The sequence below is a fragment of the Fundulus heteroclitus genome, chromosome 5, assembly GCF_011125445.2.
Source record: "Fundulus heteroclitus isolate FHET01 chromosome 5, MU-UCD_Fhet_4.1, whole genome shotgun sequence".
Taxonomy (NCBI): domain Eukaryota; kingdom Metazoa; phylum Chordata; class Actinopteri; order Cyprinodontiformes; family Fundulidae; genus Fundulus; species Fundulus heteroclitus.
Genome location: NC_046365.1, coordinates 8559602 through 8582531, shown reverse-complemented (window position 1 = coordinate 8582531; position 22930 = coordinate 8559602). Strand labels below are relative to the sequence as shown.

At 46.5% G+C, this 22930-nt stretch overlaps 2 protein-coding genes across 6 annotated transcripts; both read left to right on the top strand.

Moving 5' to 3' along the window:
• Positions 1-1947: 1947 nt before the first annotated feature.
• Positions 1948-4956, top strand: s1pr5b (sphingosine-1-phosphate receptor 5b). Its single transcript, XM_012850482.3, has 2 exons — positions 1948-2294; positions 3383-4956. Exon 2 carries the CDS (start codon positions 3628-3630, stop codon positions 4846-4848), a length of 1221 nt encoding a protein of 406 aa, XP_012705936.2. The 5' UTR covers positions 1948-2294; positions 3383-3627; the 3' UTR covers positions 4849-4956.
• A 5182-nt stretch (positions 4957-10138) lies between these two features.
• keap1b (kelch-like ECH-associated protein 1b) lies at positions 10139-22930 on the top strand. Of its 5 annotated transcripts, none has more exons than XM_012850485.3 (7): positions 10139-10217; positions 13211-14242; positions 15571-15816; positions 16093-16769; positions 19058-19263; positions 21863-22039; positions 22579-22930. In XM_012850485.3, exons 2-7 carry the CDS (start codon positions 13937-13939, stop codon positions 22815-22817), a joined length of 1851 nt encoding a protein of 616 aa, XP_012705939.2. In that variant the 5' UTR covers positions 10139-10217; positions 13211-13936; the 3' UTR covers positions 22818-22930. The 5 variants fall into 5 exon arrangements, with proteins under 5 accessions (XP_012705939.2, XP_012705937.2, XP_012705938.2 ...); XM_012850483.3 differs by having other exon boundaries at positions 10205-10287; XM_012850484.3 differs by lacking the exon at positions 10139-10217 and adding an exon at positions 10281-10395.

Genomic DNA, 22930 nt, shown 5'->3' with positions numbered 1-22930 from the left:
ATTGAAAAAGAAAATGTATATCTTTAGTGGCAGTTTTGAGTTATTTTTTAGTATGTGGATTTTCAACTTTATCATCAGTTGCTGCCATAAAATAGAGGAAACAGATCCACAGCTTATCAGAATTGCCACCGTACTCAACATGGAGCATGAAGTGGTGTTGTGTTTAGACTGTTTCACAGGCAGCTCAGAGCCACACAGGACGTGTTCAGACCACCAATCCTATGTTCATCTTCCTCCAGTTTAATGCCGACATGCTCGCCAAACTGCGGTATCTGTGTCTGTCAAAGCGTGTCACACTTTATCAGTCCAGAAAGCAGATACCTGGGCCTGTCATGATACAGACTTTGGGTGAAGAGCATTGGCAGACGCAGAAATTCAGAGAAGGTGTGACCAAACAAAGGAACAATGGAAATCATTTCTTTTCGGTACAGTTTAGCCGCAAAGGAGACAAATGATCCTTTCTGGCGAACCAGGTATAATCCTAACAAACCAGTTCACGAGAAGGAACCCACTGTTTTAACAAGGCCTTGCTGCGGTGTAATGTGTCAGAAGCATCCGGCTTAAGAGCAGGATTCTCGACTAAGAAAACACTTAGGGCAAGGAAATGTGTTTGAGTTGCAGCTGCTTCCAATTTATGTATTTATATACGTTGTCCTGTCGAATGATGAGGGTAGCATGTGCATCCTAAGGAACCCAAGCTTAGAAGCTTGATATAAACCATGAAAAGAATTTTTTTTTTGGCTTGTCAGCATTACTGTCACCTCTCACCTGTTTTGTTTTGTCCTGATAAGTCTTGCACAGAGCCCACAGGTGGAGTTTCACAGGTGTACCAAGGAGGCGTGTCAAAACACGCCAATATCTTGCCGACGGGCTCTGAGAATTTGGATTTCGACATGAATGTGTAATCGTTGCCAATCAACTTCTACGTCTCTTATGTAAGCTTGTCAGCGATAAAATGGAAAAGGGCAAGAGGAAATGCTGCCCTCAATAGGGAGAGCTTGAGAAAACGCTGCCGAGCCGTTTCTGTTCTGAACTGGTTCTTCCTGCAAGGTTGCTCTCAACGTTTGAAAATCTGTTGCCTCTGCAGAACAATGGCGAAAATAAACACTTGTGTTGAAATGGAACTCCGTCTTGACAGTTCTTCGTCTGTCCGGTTTGAGAAGTAATGATTTAGACGGAGGCTGTCAATGCCTGATCGGGCCTCTGAAAGCAATTGGATTCAGGGGAGACTTCCCACGAATGTCCAGCACCACTGGTCAACTGTATCCCATCCACATCGTCCAGCCTCAAACATTTGTTAGACATCAAACATAACCATCAGTGCAAGGCAATTCTATTCATGCAGGACCATTCAAATACAAGTTAAAAGTGCTTCACCTGAGTATATAGGAAACAAAGGTAAAGAAAATCGCATTGAGCAACCCCAAATGTGATAATGTTCACTGATGCACACAAATAATCTTATCTATGGCAGAGAAGTCTGTGATCCCACCCAAAAGGAAAGTTGAATTAGGCCATATATTTCAATAATTAACTTCAAACCCAAATGTGTCACTTTTCTCAATATTTTTGACTGATTTTGACGTGGTTTGAGTCTTTGTCATTGCTTGCGGAGTCTAGATCACTGAGCCGTGTAAACTTTGGTTTCATGAAAACTTGTTCTAAAATGTTATCGACAAAATCTTTTCCTCAGAGACAAAGTCTTAAAATTCACAACAACGGCCACTGATGTACCATTTATACCAAAAAAATGTTAGTTGTAAAACCGTGCAACAATTATTGCTCCTGGGGGCCCTGAGCAGCTGTTTAGTTTACTTCTGCTTTGGGCCTGCTCTGGATTCACATTTAGGAAGGTGTGTTTATTTCTTCTGCTGTGATGAGCTCTTATCTAGGGAGGAAGTCTTTCTCTTGATACGATGAAGACGTTTAAGAGTGCGCTTCACCCTTTTATCATCTGTTCCTGTTTGGCAACTGCTGAGTAATCTCTTTTGACCTTTGCCATCATCTACAAAGGTCGCACACCTTCAGGTTTTGCTTAAAGAGGTCCCGTACAGTCAGCCGCTGCCTTCTGTGCGCAGCGTACGCTGTCCTGCGTGAGAGCCAGTCTGAGGGAATGTGAGGGGGAGAGCCAGTTCGAGTTAAGACCAACCCACAGAGCATGTTTCAACTAAAGGGCTTCACTCCCTCTGCCTCGTCAGTTTGACTGCGACTGACTTGCCGCTCGTATTTGGATTCTCTTGAGTGAGACTCGCAGATGAACGTCAGGATAAGCCGAACGGCGCATCGCTTCCCAGGTAATATTTGTTTTAAAGCTTTTCAGGTTGCATGGGATGCATTGAAGTCCTTGATTATGTATAACTTTTACTTTATGATATTTCTCACATTGTTGCATAGTTGTTTGTGAACCAAGTTAAGTGTAAGACAGTCATGGTTATCATTGCAGTTTAGGGGTTATTGTAACACTTTCACAAGTGAAAGCAAAGTCTACTTTACTATGGCAATTTAACACCGGGGGGAAAGTTAGGCCAATTGAAATTACAGAATCAAATTCTTGTTTTGCCGCAAAAACCATCATCATTTGTAAATGAATTATTTCAAGCACACACATATAAATAATAATCATTTGATGATTAGACACTTAAATTGTGATCTGTTGTTAAAAAAAAATACTACTTTCTGTTATCTTATAATTTTCACAATTAATGGCAAATTGGCCAGTTTACATCAATTTACAGCATTTTAGGGCTGCAGACAATTAACCTTTAATAGAAACAGAGAAATGTGAGTGACTTTTCAACTCTACTTTTTAACTCTACTTTTAAATATACAGTTGGAAGACACCGTGACGTTTTAGTGAACGGATTTCTCGCTGTCTTAAAACAATATTTTTCTATTTATATTTTATGTCATATTACCTGATATTGGACTGCAGATGAAAATTAGCATTAATAGCCAAATCTGGGATTTTTACATGTGATCTTGTGCTCGTTGTCCCAATTTAAATGAACAAGTACATTTAAAATATCTCTATTTTTGTACAAAGTCAGGATCATATGTCCTCGATTCCTGGAGGTTCCAGTCTAACAGCCTCACTGTGACAGACACAAATGTCATGATTGGAATAATTAAAACGGTGGTTTGACATCATCTTTCTGTCTTTTAGGATGAAATTCCACCTTATGAGCGCCAATAGATCACATCAGTCACTCAAACAGCAATGTAATTTAATGTTTTATTCAGAGGGATAGCCTTTACTGATCATTGTAAGAAAAACTATCATTTTTTTCCAGACTGTATGTATCTTTGGCTCCGCTTTGTAAAATTAATTATGTTTTTGATTTATTCCCTTTTCATTCAATTTTTTTTTTTAATGTTTCCTCAGTAATTGAACCCCACAACCAGCCAGAGCTCAAGAGCACCATCTTCTGGCGAGAAAGAAAACACCTGTCAGGATTCTGCTAAACTGGCCTGCATCGTCTTCATCAAATCTCCCCACTGGCTGACGGAACTCCAGTTGTCTCCGCTGATTTGATCCATGCTTTCCTGCTCCTGCCGTCACCCGTACGTCGATAAAATGACTTCATAAATATACTCGCAGGCAGAGTAAGGTGAAAAGCAACCTCCAGCATGGGTGCTTCGTGTTCGGACCCTGCGGGGACTGCCCCCTCCGCAACAATGACCTCCAACTCCTCGTCTTCCTCCTCTGCCGGCTGCTTTGACTTTTTCTGGGATTATACCGATAAATCTGTTATTAAGAACCATTACACCTACGCAGACAAGATCAGCAATCGTGACGGTCTGAAACCTGAGAACATTGCTCTGCTGGTGGTGTGCCTTCTCATCATCCTGGAGAACGCTCTGGTGCTCATTGCCATTTGGAAGAACAAGAAGTTCCACATACCCATGTATTACCTGCTGGGAAACTTGACTCTGTCAGATTTGCTGGCTGGCGTCACCTACATGGTCAACATCTTGATGTCAGGAAGTAATACTCTGCGTCTGACACCGTTGCTGTGGTTCCTCCGGGAAGGTGGCGTCTTCATCACTCTGGCTGCCTCTGTCATTAGCCTGCTGGCCATCGCCATCGAACGCCACGTCACTATGGTAACGATGCGTCCATACCACGGGGCAAAGCGGGGACGGATGATGGCGCTGATCGGTGGAAGTTGGGCCCTGTCAGCGTTTCTGGGGATTCTCCCCATTCTGGGGTGGAACTGTCTACGCAGATTGGAACAATGTTCCACGGTGCTCCCGCTTTATGCCAAAAGCTACATTATCTTTAGCGTGTCCGTGTTCAGCGCCGTGCTCCTGTCCATCGTGATCCTCTATGCGCGCGTTTACCGCATCGTCCGCACCAACACGAAGCGACAGCAGGTGAGCCTGAAGGGCAGCCTGAGGAAAAGCCTCGTCCGGGTGACGCAGAAGTACGTCGCACTCCTCAAGACCGTCACCATCGTGGTGGGAGTCTTCATCGCCTGTTGGCTGCCCCTCTTCGTCCTCCTCCTCTTGGACTTCTTCTACCCCACGGGCCAATGCAAACTGCTCAAGAAGGCGGACTACTTCTTGGGAGTGGCCATCCTCAATTCGCTCCTCAACCCGATCATCTATACTCTGACCAGCAAGGACATGAGGAAGGCCATTCTGAGGCTCCTCTGTCAGTCGTGTCTGATGACCACAGATGGACAGGTGAAGAAGATCGGGATGCCGTTCATAGAGTGCAGTTTCAGTAAAACCGAGGTGCCCTCTCAAAAACTGGAGCATGGACTGGACACAACCATGTCATCGGGGAACGCAATCACCTCTCCGTCCACAAAGAAAGTTCTTTACCCTGAACTGTTCAAGTCATAAAAAAAAAAAAAAAAAATCGGACTCTTTGATGCAGTGTCCAAATGACTGTGAAAGGGTTCCTCGCTGCACAACGGAAATCTTCTGATGAAAGAAAGATAGACAGCTGTGGGGTAAATCCAGAGGCCGAGGTAGTGGTTAGCCTCAGCTACGGTGGAGGAACAAACGGCACATGCTGAGACTCACTTCTGAGCAGAACTGAGCTAAAAAAGACTGAAAAGAGGATATTGCTTTCTGTCTTGAACAATGTGAAACTGTGATTGTGAAAGGTGAAAACGCAGCTTTTGACGTCTTTATGTGGTTCGAAAAGTGGTCAGAGTTATTCAAAGGACTGACAAAGCCTGACTTCCTGCATCTTCGTTTGGACTAAATTTGGACTGGACCCATGACCTAAAGAAGTCCGATTCTCAACATTTATTTCTGAGCCAAATTAAGACTGACCAGTTTTGAATACCCACGACACAGATGTCCATGGACATACGGTCTTTGGAGGGTAACTACTCACCTTTCACTGACCAAAAGGGCCTTCGCCATATTGATAGACTACGCATACCAAAAATCAAAAGTGATATAGTATTATTTTCTTTCTCCGAGATTTACAAAAAACGTTTTCTTAATATAGCACTTGCCGTCTGTGACGCATCCCTTTGCCGATGCTTAGATTTCGCTGGTTCGAAACCCCAAGATGCATCAGCTTTGTTCAGATAAGATCTTGCTCCCTCCCACACCCGTCCTTCTGTGTGTTTGCATAAGCGGTTAGGAGGAGATTGCAGGAAAGTGGTATCTCACTTATTCAGAAAGAAAAGAAAAACCTAGTTGGAGAATATTAGGGTGTTGTGGAGGGAAAGGTGCTAACCAACCCCTGACCCGCTCACGCCATAGTGTAATAACTGAGTAATGAAGAGTCTGATGTGAAAACAGGTGCTCAATAGTAGCAAAATGTCACTCAGGCACCTGCAGTTAAACCACTACACCGAGAGCAAAAGAGGAAAAGAAAATGGCAGTACGTCGACACGGTTGTGCAATGGCTGGTGTGCACTTGTAAAAAAGTATTATTGCTTCTTTCTGTTGCAACCTGATGATACTTCAATCATGATTGATCCTAAGTCAGCTGGCTGGTGAGTCAGGATCTGTAAATGTTTTTTTTGTTAAACTAGCTAAGTCAGGACTTTACGTGTAAGAGTGGGCTTGTTTAATCATTTAGAAATGGGACATTCATTCAGTCAGATTCATTATTTCTACTGTTCACTGGGAACATTTCAGCTTCTGAGGTGAGGTACGCATTTTTGGACAAAGACCAGGCTGAGAGCCACGGACAGTTTCTGTAGTTTTAAAATAATGAATGCGTTGGTGGTGTTTTTTATATGTATATATATATATATATATATATATATATATATATATATATATATATATATATATATATATATATATATATATATATATATATATATATACTGTAGCTGACCTTCTGTTTTTCAGAACACATTTTTGTAACATCTGTACTGTAAATTATAACCTTTTTTGTAGCAGTCTAAAGCAAACCTAACCTTTCTTATCTTCAAAGAAATAAAAAAGCATCTAAAGTGATTCCAGACAGTCTGTGCTTGATTTTCATTGTCTGTGACAAATCTAAACGAGGCTGGGTGTATTTTGCCATGAGTGGCTGAAGTTCTAAGTAGCACAGGGGAAGTCAGACCCCCCCCCCCCCACCCCACTCCTTTTCTCACATCTGCTAATGACCTTAGCCAACACACTGCCTTGTGGTCTGCTTGTCTCACCCACAACACACCCCTCATATGAAATACCAACCACTCACCCTTTGTTATCTTGTTTTCTCTTGAAAATGTAGGCAGAATAAACCATGACCTTATTCATGGACCAATGTCCACATTTGTCATAAAAGAAATAGGTCAATCAGGCGGTTCTCATTCCATATGCAATCGAGATTTACCTCTTGACCGATGGAAAGTATTTTGTAGCTTTCAATTTGTCAACATGTTGCCATGTGGAGGTTGCCAAATCTCTCACGCCTAGGATCAGTTCTTCCCAGAATTTATGGAACTGATTTCATCTAAGAAGAAATTGGTTTCATTGTTTATTGTGATATTAGACAACAAGCGAATTTTAGATTACCTCAGCAAAATAATAAAAACAGGAGATAAACCGGGGACTTGTGAATTTGGTCTATCAAAACGAACAATGTCCTGCAAGAAGGGGTCTTCTATTTGTTCAAATTCAAAATATCTGCAATCCAAAACGAGCGGTAAAGTGGTACTAGGGGTTTGAATATTCATCAGCTGAGTTTCAGGAGGAACGTCGACACAACAGTGTCGATTGGTTGCAGCCTGAAAACTGTCCTAGCCTTTGAGCTGGATCAAGTTTTGTCATGTGACCACCACAAACCTTTATCCATGTGATAGACCAACACAATGTAGTGCATAGTTGAGAAAGTGAAAGAGAAATGATTGTGTGTTGTTGTTGTTTTTTTTTTTTTTTTACAATTAAGATGAAAACTTTTGTGTATTTGTATTCAGCCCTTTTTTGATTCAATACTTCGTAGAACCACTTTTTCATGCAGTTAGAGCTTAAAGTCTTTTGTGGTGTGTCCCCGTTAGCTTTCCACATCTGGAGACTGATTTTGCTCATGCTTTATTGTTAAAAAGCCAGAAGCTATCACGTCAGACTGACTGCTTCACAGAACAGAACTTTTCATACAGACAGAAGGGCTCAGTTTACAAATCAGGTGATTTCTCATGGCAGCATTATTCCAGGGATTTTATTCAGGGGTGTCAAATTAAAGGGGTCTGAACACAAATGAATGCATTTTCAAATTTTGTAAAACTGTGAAAAGCAATGATCCTTTTCCTTCCGTATGTTCATGACATCAGATCTAAATTCTTTAAAAAAAAATTACGCAATAGAGGGTGCTTCATAAAACATAACGGACAACCGTGAAAATCCTCTTCACGAGAAGTAATACAGCAGCGGCCTCTTCAGTAATAGGCTTCTTCGGATCCGTTTACACAGAAGATCCTTCCTGAGGAAACCTAAAATTACTGCCAATAAAGTGTTTTTGAATTGAATTGTGGCAAAATGTGAAAAATATCAAATTGTACAAATAGTTTTGCCAGGCACTGCGGAAATTTCCATCAGAACACATTGTCATATGGAGCAGGAGTCTGCAACCACAAAGTGGCCCTTTGGACCTTCCACAATGGCTCGTGGAAACTTTAGCTAAAAATGCTGAAGAACCAACTAATGTTTTTGTATATAAATATAATAACAACTGCAAGTTTTAGCTGGAGTTTTTGATCTTGGAATGATAGCGTTGAATTTCCACAACAGAATGGCACTAAAAGTACCTGTAATATTTTTTTTTTTTATTTAATTTTCTTGTCATTAGAATGGAAACTGCTTTTGTGTGCTCTTTTTTTTACAGATATTTCCACCAGTATCAAAATCCCATTGAATAAATTGTATCCTCCTTTTTTAAATAAACATTTCCTTTTTCCTTTATTTTAAAACAGAAACATAAATAAAATGATTGCAATAAAAAATTACTACATCTTCTCTAAAAGAGATAGTAATTAAAAAAAATATATATATATATATATATATATATATATATATATATATAGAGAGAGAGAGAGAGAGAGAGAGAGAGAGAGAGAGAGAGAGAGAGAGAGAGAGAGAGAGAGAGAGAGAGAGTTCTCGTTTCCAAAGTCTGTGTACCATCTGCGGCTCTAAATGAGTTTTACTCAGCTGGACTGAGGTAAAAATAACTCTCTGGATTGTAAAGGTTGCAGACTCCCGGTCTAGAGACTTGGCAGCGTTTGCTCTGGAGTACCTTTGTTTTGAAAATGATTTGCGACAGTGCAGATGTGCACCCAGATGTTGACTGTATCCACCAGCGGGGCGCCTGCTGACAGAGGTCAAGCAATCACGACTTCCTTCCTTCTGTTGAAATCCTACCTAAAAGGTCATCTATCAGTGTCCAGTCCACAGGGGACACGTGCAGCTCCCTGCTACTGAGTTTACTGTCTAACGTGACTCCTCTGATGTCAGAGCAGCAGCTCTTTCATTTCGTCCGAAAACGCACAGTTGCGCTTTGGCGCCACCTAGTGTCCAAACGGAACTTTTTGGCGTACGCCGCCACTTTATTGACCCGAACCAGAAAAATACACACTGAAAGAGGGACAAAAGTGGTGCGTCAGCACCTGCAGAGGGCACGCTGACTCTTCTCATGGTGCTGCACTTTAGTCGGAGCTGTTCCCAAACATGTTTACTGTGTGGGGGAAGTACGGGCAGGCATGCTTGAGCTGAACTGTGCTTACATAAACAAGCAGTACGGGTTACGAGATTGCTTATAAGGGGTCTAACTTTAAGCTGTTTCATTTCCTGCTGGGAATACAATGGCTATTACATTTTAGTTTAATATTTGTTTTTCATTTGATCTGATTTTTATTTTATTTATTTATTTATTTACCGTGTGTAGGGACTCTTAAGGCTCTGTGCTGCCGACTTTACTTGCCCATGAATGGGGCTGCGTACGTTTTGGCACCGCTTGGTTCTGGCCACTGAGCTATATAATACACTGGAGTGCTGATTTTGCCGAAAAACTGAAGTCACTGGCCGCCATCTTGCTACTCCCTACTCTCACAGAATCCCATAGGATTTGGTTGCAACAACAAGCAGTTTTCTAGCTAAGTGAAAACGTTTCACAGGTAATTTTACAGTCAGTGGATGTACTAACACTATCAACTACTAGGAAATTAGGTGCTGAAATATTTTACATGTTATTCATATTAAATATATATATATGTATATATAAGTATGTGTATATGTATATATGTATATATATGTATACACATATGTAAATATATGTTTTTGTATATTGTTATTTATATATTTATAAATGTTAAACATATATATTTAAATGAATAAAATGCTAAATATTTCAGCACATGACTTTCTCAGTACTTGATATTTTTAGAACATAACATAAAACTATATGGCATTTGACATTTTAAAAGTTTTAAGCCCCCCCTGAACATGAGAAAATCCTCGTTATTCGATGCTGTAGTGCACATATTCCCTAGTTACTGAGGGGAAATAGGGAGTACCAATATGGCGGCTGGTGGCTTCAAAGCGACTCGTTCAAACAGACGGTGATTAGCACTCCAGTGTATAATATAGCTCAGTGGTTCTGGCTCGCCTTTCCTTCGCTCTGAGCGCTCCTCCCCAATAAAAGCCCCCCAGTCTCGTGACGCGCTCGCTCCGGTCCGCGCGTCACGGAGGCCGTCCTCGCGCTCAGCGGGAGGCTCTTATTGTGAAGGAGCAGGGGAGGCTCGGCACTCTGCTTAGTCACGGTGAGTTACAGCTCCTTCCTATGTGGCCGCAGATTCAGTACACCATGATGGAGGAACTGAGCCAGACTACGTGAGTTCCCTTTCTTCTCCCGGACCAGAACCTCTCGCTGACATTTAACGCTGCTCCCACGGGCCGCTCTGATACGCCAGCAGGTGGTTTCTAGTAGAAGTAGTGAAGGTATGGCTTTGTTAACACGCTCGTGCGGATGTTGTCGCCTCGCAGCCTTCTATTATTAGGATCCTTGCTGGCAGCTCTGTTTCCGATGTGTCTGGGTTTTATTTTTGTTCTTATTTGTGTTCCGGGGGGTTAGTGTCGTGTTTTTATCGCGGCGCCGTGCGGCTGCAGGGTTCCTCCAGGCTGTCAGCCCACCGCGTACCGCCTGTTTCGCCGATCCCCGCCAGCCCTCTTGGCTTATTGTGAGGGGAAAACAAGCCGGGGGATGGTGACCTTCTCGGTGCCGGGAGCGGAGCGGAGCGGGCGGCGCTTTGTGTGAACGCGTGCAGGTAGCTGGCTGGCGCGGGAGCCCGGCAGCTCCGCGCGGGGCTTACGTAAGGAGGAGCCCCGCTTCTGGGTCAGGCTGTGGTACACGCAGTTCCTCCGCTCGGCTCGGCTCGGCTCGGCGCGGACTTCACCATGAGTCACCGAGGCTCTGCGCTCCTCGCTGGGTTACACAATGGCCAGATGTGCGTTTGGTTCTCGCCCTCGGTCTGCTTCTGCTGCTTGTGGCGATAAAACTCGGTGGCATTATTCACCCTCCCCGGACTGTACAGGATTAACGACTTAAACTCGGCGGACGCGGGTTCGAATCCCCGTCGCGCCGGGAACCGGGACTCGAACTCCGTGCAAGTTGCAGTGACTTGCAGGTCACGGAGTTGTGTGACACAGCTGCAGCTGATGGATGGGTCCTTGCCGTGCAACACTGCCCTGAAGCGTGTCTCATCATCACACTGTCATGTCTGTGTTTTTTAAGGCTCACCACAGATTCTTCTTAGATTTAGGTCTGGGCTTTGACTGGACCATTCTTACCAAAGATTGAGCTTTAATCTAAACATGTACAGCTCAGGCTTTAACAGGGTCTCTTTTAGGCTGGCCTCCTAATTAGTTTTGTGCTTCTTCAGACCAACTCGGGTCCCTGCTGATGCCATGGATCCTTGCCCTGATTGACAACTTCACAGCACAAACGGTGACACACACCTATGGCTTTTAGTCTACAGTTCCCGCTGGTTTTAGGTCTGGACTTTGACTGGGCCACTCTAGCGCACGGATGACCTCTGCGCCGTCCAGTAGTTGTCCGGCTGGGAGGCGAACCTCTGGTTTCCTCCTTGTATTTAGCGCCGTCCGCCGGCTCCGCTGTTTTGGCTGAAGTGAAGCGACTCCACGCCGCCGCTGGGTTTGTCAGAGGCCTGACGGTCGCCACGGCTGTTACATCTGGCAATCAACCCTGATTTCTGTCTGTTGTGATGGAAATAAACGTGTCGCAATGGGCTCGGAGCGAATGCTCTGATTTATTGTGACCCTAACCTCTTAGCTGTTAAAGCTGGAGACTGATTTGTTCAGAAGGGCCACGTCTACAAGTGGAAAACTGGAGCCCAACCCCCTGCTTACTTTTGATCTCATGTTTTTCTTGATAGAAGTGAGCTATGATAACTGTAAGTGTTGGTCAAAGCTTATTAGCTATGATGCAAGTCTGAGGGCTTTTCTGCACAGGGAAGGGGGGGGGGGATACATGAGTAGCCTAGCTGTCATTCAGAAGTTTCTGAGCATTGCAGCGAGGGAGGGGGGGAGTTGAGCAATATGTTCTGCTCTGAAAATGCTTTACCCAGAACTTTGCAGGGAGAAAAGCAGCGCGTCTGAGCCGCAGCCCGTTTCAGGTTTCAGCGGGTCGAGCTGGCCGTCCTCCCCGTCCTCCCCGTTGGCCTTTCACGGGTCTTCGGCCATCGACGGCGGGAGCCGGGGTCGGCGTGCGCACGTTAGAGCCCCCGGGTCCCCTGGTGCAGCCCGCCGGGGTTGCATAACTGAACCCTCACGGCGTTGTTGTTGCTCCGATCAGCAGGCCGTTGCAGGCAGGTCTGGTTCTGGGAAAAAAAAAAAGAGGGAAGTCAGAACCGTGGTCATGTGAGGCGTCGGTTTGGTTGAATCTCTCCACTTCACCTGTCTGCTTCCCTGGCTGTGGGGTCCCCGGGCTCTGGTTCAGACGCCGTCTAAAGCCCGCTTTGTTCAAGGTGTGCTGCTGTTGGAAGGAAATCCTGCTAAAAGTGCTGTCAGACGGCAGCGTGGGAGTGTGCTTGGACTGTGTGTGTGTGTGTTGTTGCATAAAACATTCCTTCTTTTCCAGCCCTAGATAGACGGGTCACAGGACCGAGTAAAAAAAAAAAAGAAGCAAGTCATGCTGGCCCAGATTAAGCCAAGCAGTACTGGCAGTACCTCCGACTCACGTTCTGTCCTGTCGGCAGCCGTAGGCCTCAGAGCCACAGCCGGACCGTGTCCTTTCCATCCACATGCTGCTGTTGTTTGTGTCGCTGTGGGGCTGGTCCTGGATCAGTGGGTGATTCTGCTGATCTGGAAATGTTCTGTCGTTTAAACATTTTCATGTCCTTACCCCCTCGAACCTTTTCCACATTCTGTGTTGTTGCAGCCAGTCAAACTGCAGTTTTTCTTGTTCTGGTTGTTCACTGATGTTTTCTTAAAGGAAACATTTGAGCTGTTCCATCACAGATTTATGCAGAACCAAATAACCCAAAGGGGAGCGGGCTCTTTCCTTGGGTGGCATCTTATTTATTCCATTGAATTTAAGGGGACATGAGTTGTTGCTTCATGTAAACAAATGGGGGGAAAACCTGCACCCGCCGGTCGTGCTCTGCTTTGTTTTTGTCCCGTACATAAAGTCCTTTTAAAGTTTCTGGCAATCTCAGCAAGATGTGAAAAGGTTTTAGGGGCAAGAAGATTCTTTAGTAAGACAGTATGTTTAAATCTCTTCTTCTTCTCTTCTCAGCTGTCAGCCAAACCAACTTCTTGGAAGTTGACACAGCGGTGTGAATTCCAGTGCTGGGCACCTTTGAGCAAAGATCATCTATCAGCTGCCCCTCCGCTTCAGGTCCAAGGGACACCAAGTGCCGCTTGTAACACCTTTGGCACTTGACTGTGACGGTGTTACTGCCGTTCAGAGTCAGCAACCTTCAGACCGCCTGAGACTCGTCGTCTCTCCACCAAATGTTAATCTCTCACTCTCTTGTTTTGTTTTTACTTTTTCGAGAAGCCGCCGCCACCTCCTGCGTTTTACCTTTAAGGAATGATTAAGACGTCGGTGCGACCTCTGCGAGAAGAAACTCATCAACGCTGACAGCTGGACTGAACGGGATCGCTTTGTAGCCGCGGCCCCGCGTTAGTTTGCCCACTCCTGCAAAGTTCCCGGAGGATTCCTTCGCGTTAAAGAAGTCGGCCATGTTGGAGCTCCGTGCAACGTCGTACCTGGCAGTGAGGCCAAACTGGGACCCAAGCATGTGGTGATGCCTTAATAGACAATAGAAAAAGACTTCTATCCGGCCAACCTGGTGACGCTTTCTGCCGTCGCCCCCTCACCTCACCCCCCCCCCCTTCCCTGCCTCGAAACCCTTCATTTTCCCCATGTCTGCAGGAGGCGCAGGGATGCCGCCACACGGCGTGCACAGTTCATGAGAGAGAGAGAGCTTTATGGTGGAGCGGAGCGGGCAGATAGGAAATGACGGAGTGCCTGACAGAATGCAAGGCGCTGGTGACTCCATCGACGCGCAACGGTCACCGCGTCTTCAGCTACACGCTGGAGAGCCACACGTCGGCGGCCTTCGCCATCATGAACGAGCTGCGGCTGGAGAAGCAGCTGTGCGACGTCACGCTGCGCGTGCGCTACAAGGACCTGGAGGCGGTGGACTTCGTGGCTCACAAGGTGGTGCTGGCCTCGTCGTCGCCCGTCTTCCGGGCCATGTTCACCAACGGCCTGAAGGAGTGCGGCAAGGAGCTGGTTCCCATCGAAGGCATTCACCCCAGGGTAAGCCCGGCGGTCCGCGCCCGTTTTAGACCCAGACGGTGTTGTGGCGGAGGAGCACTGCTCTCCATCATTATCTGGACTATAATTCAATAACGATATATATCGCGATACAAATCGAAAAAAAGGAGTCAATACAAAGTTCAGCAGAAGAACAGTTTTCCATCGTTTTGCATTCTAGCCTTTCATGTAGGTTAATACTACAGTTATTACATCCTCCCAACCAATCACAGCCAATCGCAGACCCAGGAGAGCTTCGTCACCAAATTTCAAAGAGTTCAGGGAGACTTCCAGTTTTGGTAAAAATTAGGTGGAGTAAAGGGTTGTGTTTGAATGCAGTGACCTTTTATTTAAAAATAGGTCACTAAGCAATGTCATAAAATGGCCAGCACTGCCCTTAAAATCAATTTTTAATTTGATGATAATTATCGATATGCGTTTTTTCAATATCATGGAGCCCTACTCAGATACCACTTGATTTTTGCCTCATTTTGTCAAACACCGGCCTTCCTTGTGTGGCAGAGCGACACGTCGGCGTAGAGCCTGAGCTGAGATGGGAGGAAAACGATACTCAAGGTTTTTCAACTTGGTCCATCCGCCACTGCCTCTCTGGTGAAATTAGCAGCCATGTGAAAGGTCTCAAGGGCAAAGTGTGGCTCTGAGATTTACTAAGCGGTCTCACATTATTGCATGCCACACTTTTCAAAACGTTTAGTTGTAAAATGAAAATGATAAAAACTGTTAGTTATTATAATAACCCCTTATTGTCCTAGAAAGAAACCAACACAAAACACAAGTTACTTTTCTGCAGAGGAGGAGAGTGGAACCCAGACAGAGAATGATACTCCCTGAATGTCTTTGCTCAACCCTGCTGGGACATTCTCTGTCTTCTGCCTTTATTATCGGACTTCAAAGAAGGAACAGAAGGGGTCAGGAGTTTACATGTGGGTCGGTATAGAAAGAGGGGTGCAGGTTTATTGCGGGTGGTGATCAGTCACCTGCAACATGCACAGCTGGATAAGGCAAGACATTTCCTTGTCTAGCAGAACAATCGACACTGTTTGAAGTTAAAACAGCAGAACATTCCTGCAAGCCAGCTTTTGAAACAGACCAAATGCCTGTAACTTAATATAAATAAAGTTATTACATTTAAATTTTTTCTAACAAAAACCATGTGTGGGTTTCCTTCCAAATCACAGCTCCGCACTACTCAGTGTTGGTCTCTCACAAAAAATAGTTGCAGTAACAATCTTTGGAGTCGGTGATTGGTAACGTTACAGATAGAGGAAAACAGGTGTGAATACCCAACTTTGTTTCTCTCCCCCGCTCAGGTTATGGAGCGACTGATTGAGTTCGCCTACACTGCCAGCATCTCCGTGGGGGAGAAGTGCGTCATCCACGTGATGAACGGCGCCGTCATGTACCAGATCGACAGCGTGGTCAAGGCCTGCTGCGACTTCCTGGTCCAGCAGCTGGACCCCAGCAACGCCATCGGCATCGCCAGCTTCGCAGAGCAGATCGGTTGCACGGAGCTCCACCAGAAAGCCAGAGAATACATCTACATGAACTTCAGTCAGGTACGGCCAAGCGCTGTGGAGCTCCCCTGAAAGAACTGAGGCACAGAAGGGGTGGAGGTCAGCTCAAGCTGAATTAGGAAGGTTAAGATGAGTTAAACGAGGACGTGCTCCTTTTAGTTCATCAGCAGTGGTTTCTGGTTCCGTGCCTCTTGAATGCGACGAGTCACGGTCCATAACGGGCGTTACCTGAAGTCGGAGCACACCAGAGAGGATGCTTCTGCGTCGTTTTGTGTCTGACTTCCTGAACGATGACAAAATCTCCGCTCCCCCTCGCAGGTCGCGACCCAGGAGGAGTTCTTCAACCTGTCCCAGTGCCAGCTGGTCAACCTCATCAGCCGCGACGAGCTCAACGTGCGCTGCGAGTCCGAGGTCTTCCACGCCTGCGTGGCCTGGGTGCACTACGACCAGGAGAACCGCCGGCCGTACGTCCAGGCCTTACTCCAGGCTGTCCGCTGCCATTCCCTCACGCCCAACTTCCTGCAGACGCAGCTCCAGTCTCTGGACTGGGACCCTCAGTGCAAAGACTACCTGGCGCAGATCTTCCAGGACCTCACACTCCACAAACCCACCAAAGCGGTACCGTGCCGGACGCCCAAGGTGCCGCAGCTCATCTACACGGCGGGGGGATATTTCCGTCAGTCTCTCAGCTACCTGGAGGCGTACAACCCCTGTACGGGAGCCTGGCTGAGGCTGGCTGACCTGCAGGTCCCCCGCAGCGGGCTGGCGGCCTGCGTGATCAGCGGCCTCTTCTACGCCGTCGGCGGCAGGAACAACGCGCCTGACGGGAACATGGACTCCAACGCGCTGGACTGCTACAACCCCATGAACAACTGCTGGCATCCGTGCGCGCCCATGAGCGTCCCGAGAAACCGGATCGGGATCGGCGTCATCGACGGCATGATTTATGCGGTCGGCGGCTCACACGGCTGCATCCATCATAACAGCGTGGAGCGGTGAGTAGTGGCTGGAGCCCAACAGGTGCAATCTGAGTGAGCTCTGATCTGAAGCTTCTTGACCCAGGAGGATTTCGTGTCATTACGCTTGAGTTTCTGTGGTTTGGATCTTCCCACAAGGTGATATTTATAGCCCAGACTGACGGATTTGGAATGCAGCCTGACCATAAGTAAGGGAAACTTCCTGGAAAGTATCCGGTGACGTTCCACTTCCTGCAATCCGTTTTATTATTATTTAGCTTTAATCTAAGCTATTAATAGGTTTTATTGCTGCAAAGCAGAATAGTCCGGTTCCAATGTTTCTGTAATTCTTAGAACATAATAATATGCAATACCACAGAGTGTAAGATAAGAGGGATTAGAGTTGTTGGGCCATAGTGCCTTCACTGATGGCTGAGGCAAAAAAACGCCACTGCAGTCCGGCCTGCAGATATGGATCAAACTTTTAGATAAAATGCCAAATCTCCTTACAGCCACACTTTACGCTTTTTATGGTGGTTTTATGTGATCGGAACAACACAAAGTAGTGTGGGAAAAAATGATACACGGTTCTTAATCTTATAAAAACAAAAATCTGAAAAGTGTGGCATGCAGTGGTATTCAGTCCCATTTATTTATTATGTATCCCATTTATTTAAACCCCTGGAGGGGTGGCGCCTCTTTTAGCTAATATTTTAGCCTCTGTCTGTCGTGATAGCTGCTCTGTGAAGGCCTCAGAGGGTTTGTAGAAAACAAACAGCTCACATGAAGACCAAGGAGCCCAGCAGAGAGATCAGGCAGACGGTTAAAGAGGAGTTTAGAGCAGGGTTAGAACATTAGACGACGTCCCGAGCTTTGGACACCTCATGGAGCGCTTTTCCATCTCTCATCTTGAAATGGAAAGAGGATGAGCCAACGGCAAACCTACAACGAGGTGGCTAGGCCAGGCGATCATCACATGCAGTCAATAGGAGGATCTTCAGAAAGCCTTAGCTCAGGTGGGAGGATCTATTAGACATTAACGAAGAGAGGGAAGAGGAAGGCAGTTGCTTCCCTCGGCCTAAAGTCAAGCATGGTGTCGGCAGCATCATGCTGTGGGGGGGCTGTTTTCAGCACGGGTGGGGGAGCTGGTCCGACCAGATGGAGCCGAATACGGAGCAGTCATGAAGGGAAACCTGCTGGAGGCTGCACCACAGTAGAAAACGTGATGCCAGTAATAGTGGCGAATGTCACCGTAACGATATCGCTTGGGATAAATGATCCCATCATTAAAGGCCGACGCCTTTCTGCGTTAGGCTCATAGCAAACACAGACCTCAGATAATGAGTTGTCTATGCAGCTGCTGGAAAGAAACCTGAAGGCTATTATTTGCAGCAAGGCTGTACAGGCAGAGGCTGATGTAGCAACAGCTTGCTGTACTTTCTTCATGTACTGATCAGCTGCTGTAGATCTCAGCTGCACCAAACAACAAGTGTCACTAAATGTATTACAGGCATAGAGCCTCAGCGTGTGACCCTGAAATCACTGGCAAACGTCCACCGCAGGTGAAGCAGTCCTGATCTGCATGCCGCGTGCAGTCATACCAGTAAATTTACCGTATATTCACCTTAAAGCCAAAAGTCAAAATATATAATTTATACTGAATATAGTTTTATTTTCGTCCATCACATAAAATCCAAAACGAAACACTGTCTGTGGTTGTAACGTGACACAAAGCCAGAGTGGTATGAATAATTAGTTCTGCTGGGTTCTGTAGTTCCTGCGCTGATTTCTGCCGCTCACGTGTCCTGATCCGATCCAGGATGGGGGGGGTCCAGCTGATTCGTCTCCCTGTGGGCATCAGTCGTAGGTCTGTGAGCTGCAGTGTGAGCCAGAAGCAGTCATGGATCTGAGGCACAATCATTAACTACGTTACGTTATACATTGAACAGTGACTTTTGAGTACATTTGCTTTTAAGTCTAGGGGGGGGGGTGAAACTCTGGCATCAGTCCAAAGCCAACCGATCACTTCCTGATCAAACCAGAATCCGTTTGAAAGAGGAACAACACACCCGACCTGCCTGAGCTGTCAGGTAGTGACCCGCGCAGAAGAACATGTGACTTGCTGCAGCAAATCTGCAAACCGCAGACGTCTGTTAGACGTGCCGCTTCACACTCCTTGCTTAACAATAAGCAGATGGGAAGCAATAACCAGGTCTGAGAATTTCAAGCGTTAACTGAACCAAAGCGTGCTGGCTTGTCCTAGAGTGCGTCCGCCCCACTGTTTGCTCGGGTCACGGCGGCACCGTAAAGCAGTCATCTGTTCACAGGTATGATCCAGAGCGGGACCAGTGGCAGCTGGTGGCCCCCATGCTGACTCGCCGCATAGGGGTGGGCGTCGCCGTGATCAACCGGCTGCTTTACGCCGTCGGCGGCTTCGACGGCGCCAACCGGCTCAGCTCCTGCGAGTGCTACTACCCGGAGAGGGACGAGTGGAGGACCATGGCCCCCATGAACACGGTCAGGTCTGGAGCCGGTAAGCACGGAGGAGGAGGAGTGGAGAAACGTGTTTGTAATGATAAACTCCGTGAACTCTGAGCTCGGGGGAGTTACACAAGCAGTTGTGCAATTTTTCCCCCGCTTTGTTTTTAAGCTCTAGAAGCATCTGCCTCACACGAGCTTTCACTCCGTGTTAACAAGAACAATGAGCGATTGATCCGGGTCAGAATGAGAACGCGGGACATGAAACTTTCCTGGCACACAAACTTCCTTCTAAAAATCTGCTTTTTCTCCTAAGAAGTCACTTCGGTTATTTATGTGGCACCATTTCAGACCAAATGTCATCTCATCGCACTTAGTGAAACAAATCCACTTTTTCTCCGATCCGGTTCAGAGTGGGAGAGAAAACGAACTCAACTTAAGATCAGTCCTGCAGGTGGATGACCTGCAGGCTGGCGACACAGATTAAATATTTTAGAATTGCAAAACCAGGAGTTGCCAAGATTATAGTTGGCAAATAATCTTGCAATTTTGACCAAAAATTTCAACTTGCTGCCAAAATCCGGTCACGTCCGACCACAGATGTCCCAATCATAGACTCTGGGTTTTTCTTTGTCCCCGAAACGTGTTTGAGTCCTTTTAAGAATTGGTGTTCCTAAACACTGAGCAGGTCTGATAGTTTATTAAAAGCAGTGCTCGGTTTGTGCTTTAAAGTAAAATGAAACGGCCCATTTCTTCAGTTTTACCCTTTATTCAGTCACCGGTGACATCACGGACGCCGCAGTAGCCGTCTTTCAGGACGGCTAGAGTCTTACACCCCGCTGTCTTTATGCCGAGCAGCTTGGGGAAATGTTGGGCGAACGTTGGCGCTTTTGCTTTCTGTTTTGATGCGACTCGTTATGAATTCAGCTTGGAACAGGTTTCAGTACGGTTCTAGATAACCGTGGGCGGAGCAGCCCTGCCCTGCTCTCTCCTGAAACCCAGCAGCCGTCAGTGACGGAGCGGATCACATTCCGCAGACATCCGGGACGCCTGAGTCACTGTCGAGAGGGCAAAACAAACACAGACCATAAGGCGCACTAAATATTCTTCCTAAGTGTGTAACATCACTCCGCCTCTCTCACCTGAGAGAGGGAGAGAGAGAGCTAGCCATCTCTGCTGAGAGGACAGAGTAGTTGGACTACATCGCCCTGTTTCTAACATAAGACCAACATAAATGTAACATTTAGATGGAATTAACTTACTAGGTTTATTATTGCTAGCTGCCTAAAGGCTCCCACATACTTGGGCGTACTGTGCGCACACTGTGAGCTGCACTGACTCTCCGCTGACCTTTTACCCTTCATAGTTGAGGGTACTGTTGCCGACATTTCTTGTGGCAAATTCCTACAATTCCCACACTTTCTGCCAGTGGGACGAAGCAGCGGAACGGATGGTAAAATGTGTGATTAGCTAGCTGAGCACATAGAGCTGTTTCTTTTCCAGCAGGCTCCCACCGCACACCTGTCAGTGAGAACAGAGAGGGACTGTGATGCCACGTGTCCTTATGACCGCCTGCCTGGAGCAGCTCAGTGGATCAAGCTCAGTGTCACATATAAAACAGTTCAATGTAAAGACTACTTGCCACTGAGGAGTTTATAATGTGACACATAGCTATAAGCGCGGACCTCCTCTGAGAGAACTACGCCTTAGTATGTGGGGGCCTTTATATGAATGCGTTTCGACATTACAGTCAGGCAGTCTTGTAGACAGCTCAGGGGTCCGATCAGCTAGTGACACAGTGTACCGTAATGCTCCGAATATCCATTGAGTGGAGCGGCTTACCAAAGTCATACTTACACATTTTAACAGATTTTTTAGCCCATTGTAGCACATAAAATCAGTCAGCACAACGGTAATCATATATGAGGCGCACCGGATTATAAGGCGCACCATCAATTTTTAAGAAGATTTAAGGATTTCAAGTGCACCCTATAGTTCATAAAATATGGTAATTGATCAGGACCTTTGGTCCGATATTGATCGGGACGTATTGTGTTGGGCTGAACACGTTTTAACAAGCTGTTGGTTGGCTTTGTTCTGAATAAAGTCCGCATTTTTAGTTACTAAAAAATGTTATTAATAACAGCACAACAGAAAGGGTGACTTTATGTAAAGGTCTTGGCACCAAATGAAACTTCCTCTGTAGTTTCATAATCATAACAGCCACTCCCTGGGAACGGAGCCAAGATGCCAGAGCCTGGGTGCTGCTATACTGATTGAGAAGGCAGAGAGGACTGGCTTACTGTGTCCTGGGACACATGGACGTACAGTTCATGCCTTCTGCTGTCCTCGCTTTGGTCCCATGTGGGCCATCCTGCCTCTGCTGATCACATCAGCAGAGGAGAGTGGCAGTGGCCATTCCTAGTGTTTGCCGTCACATTTAGATGACAACAGTATGAAGAGTGAACAATTCCTAAACTATTTACTGAAGAAATGCAAATTGTTTTCTTTCTTGTCAGAAGGGAATTTTAACGGCGGGTCAAGACATCTGGATACGGTTTACAAACGCAGTCTAAACTGTGCTGTCTGACTGTGTCCACTTCCAGACGATGTGAGGTGAGCTAACAAGAAGCGTGCCCTTGCTGTCCCCGTAGGTGTGTGCGCGCTGGGCAATCGCATCTTTGTGATGGGCGGCTACGACGGCACCAACCAGCTGAACACGGTGGAGCGCTACGACGTGGAGACGGATACGTGGAGCGTCGCCGCCTCCATGGGGCACAGGCGCAGCGCGCTGGGAGTCACCGCGCTGCACGGCCGCATTTACGTACTGGGTGAGTGGCGGCGGGATCGTAAGTGAAGGTTGGCCTTGAACATGTTGTAGAAACACTGCAGCTGAAGTCCAAGAGTCCTTTTCTTTGTTTGTTTGCGTGGACTTTAGTTCTCAGCTGTGTCTGAATCACATCCAGAGAGCTGTCAGGTTTACGGAGAAAGGAGCTCATAATTGTGAAGTGGAAACTAAATTAAGCTTTTTTTTTTATCTTATTTTCTAACAAATAAAAAAATCTGAAAGAGGAGGGTGGGCGTCATGTATTAAGCTTCCTGGATGATGATCTTTATATGATAACCATGAACACAAATGCTTCCCACACATTTTTTTTATCTTCCACTTCACAATTTTTTGCACCAAGCATTGGTTTATTGCATAAAATGCCAATAAAACAGATTGGAGCCACCTAAGGCACCGCGCACCGTCTGAGCTCTTTGTGAAACGCTGTCTGCACCGTGCTCCGGTCAAAACGCCGCCCATCAGCCACGTCGTAACGGCAGCAGACGCGGCCATCAAGTAAACCGGCGACCATTGTCTTTGCAGGAGGGTACGACGGCAACACCTTCCTGGACAGCGTGGAGTGCTACGACCCGGAGGCCGACAGCTGGTCGGAGGTGACCCACATGACCTCGGGGCGTAGCGGCGTGGGCGTGGCCGTCACCATGGAGCCGTGCCAGAAGGGTCTGTCTCAGCACGAGAAGTCTGAGAGCTTCGAAGGGTCCACGGTTGAGTCCGACAGCTCGGACTTTAGCCACTGTGGACCCTTCAGCAAAGGCACATGAAGTTCAGCCGTATCTGTGTTCCTTCACCACCCCCCCTCAGCTCTGTTCTGGATAAAATGAAGGCAGGCGTGTGCAGAACACCACCTCCGCCCTCACTGACTTTAGGTGTTTGG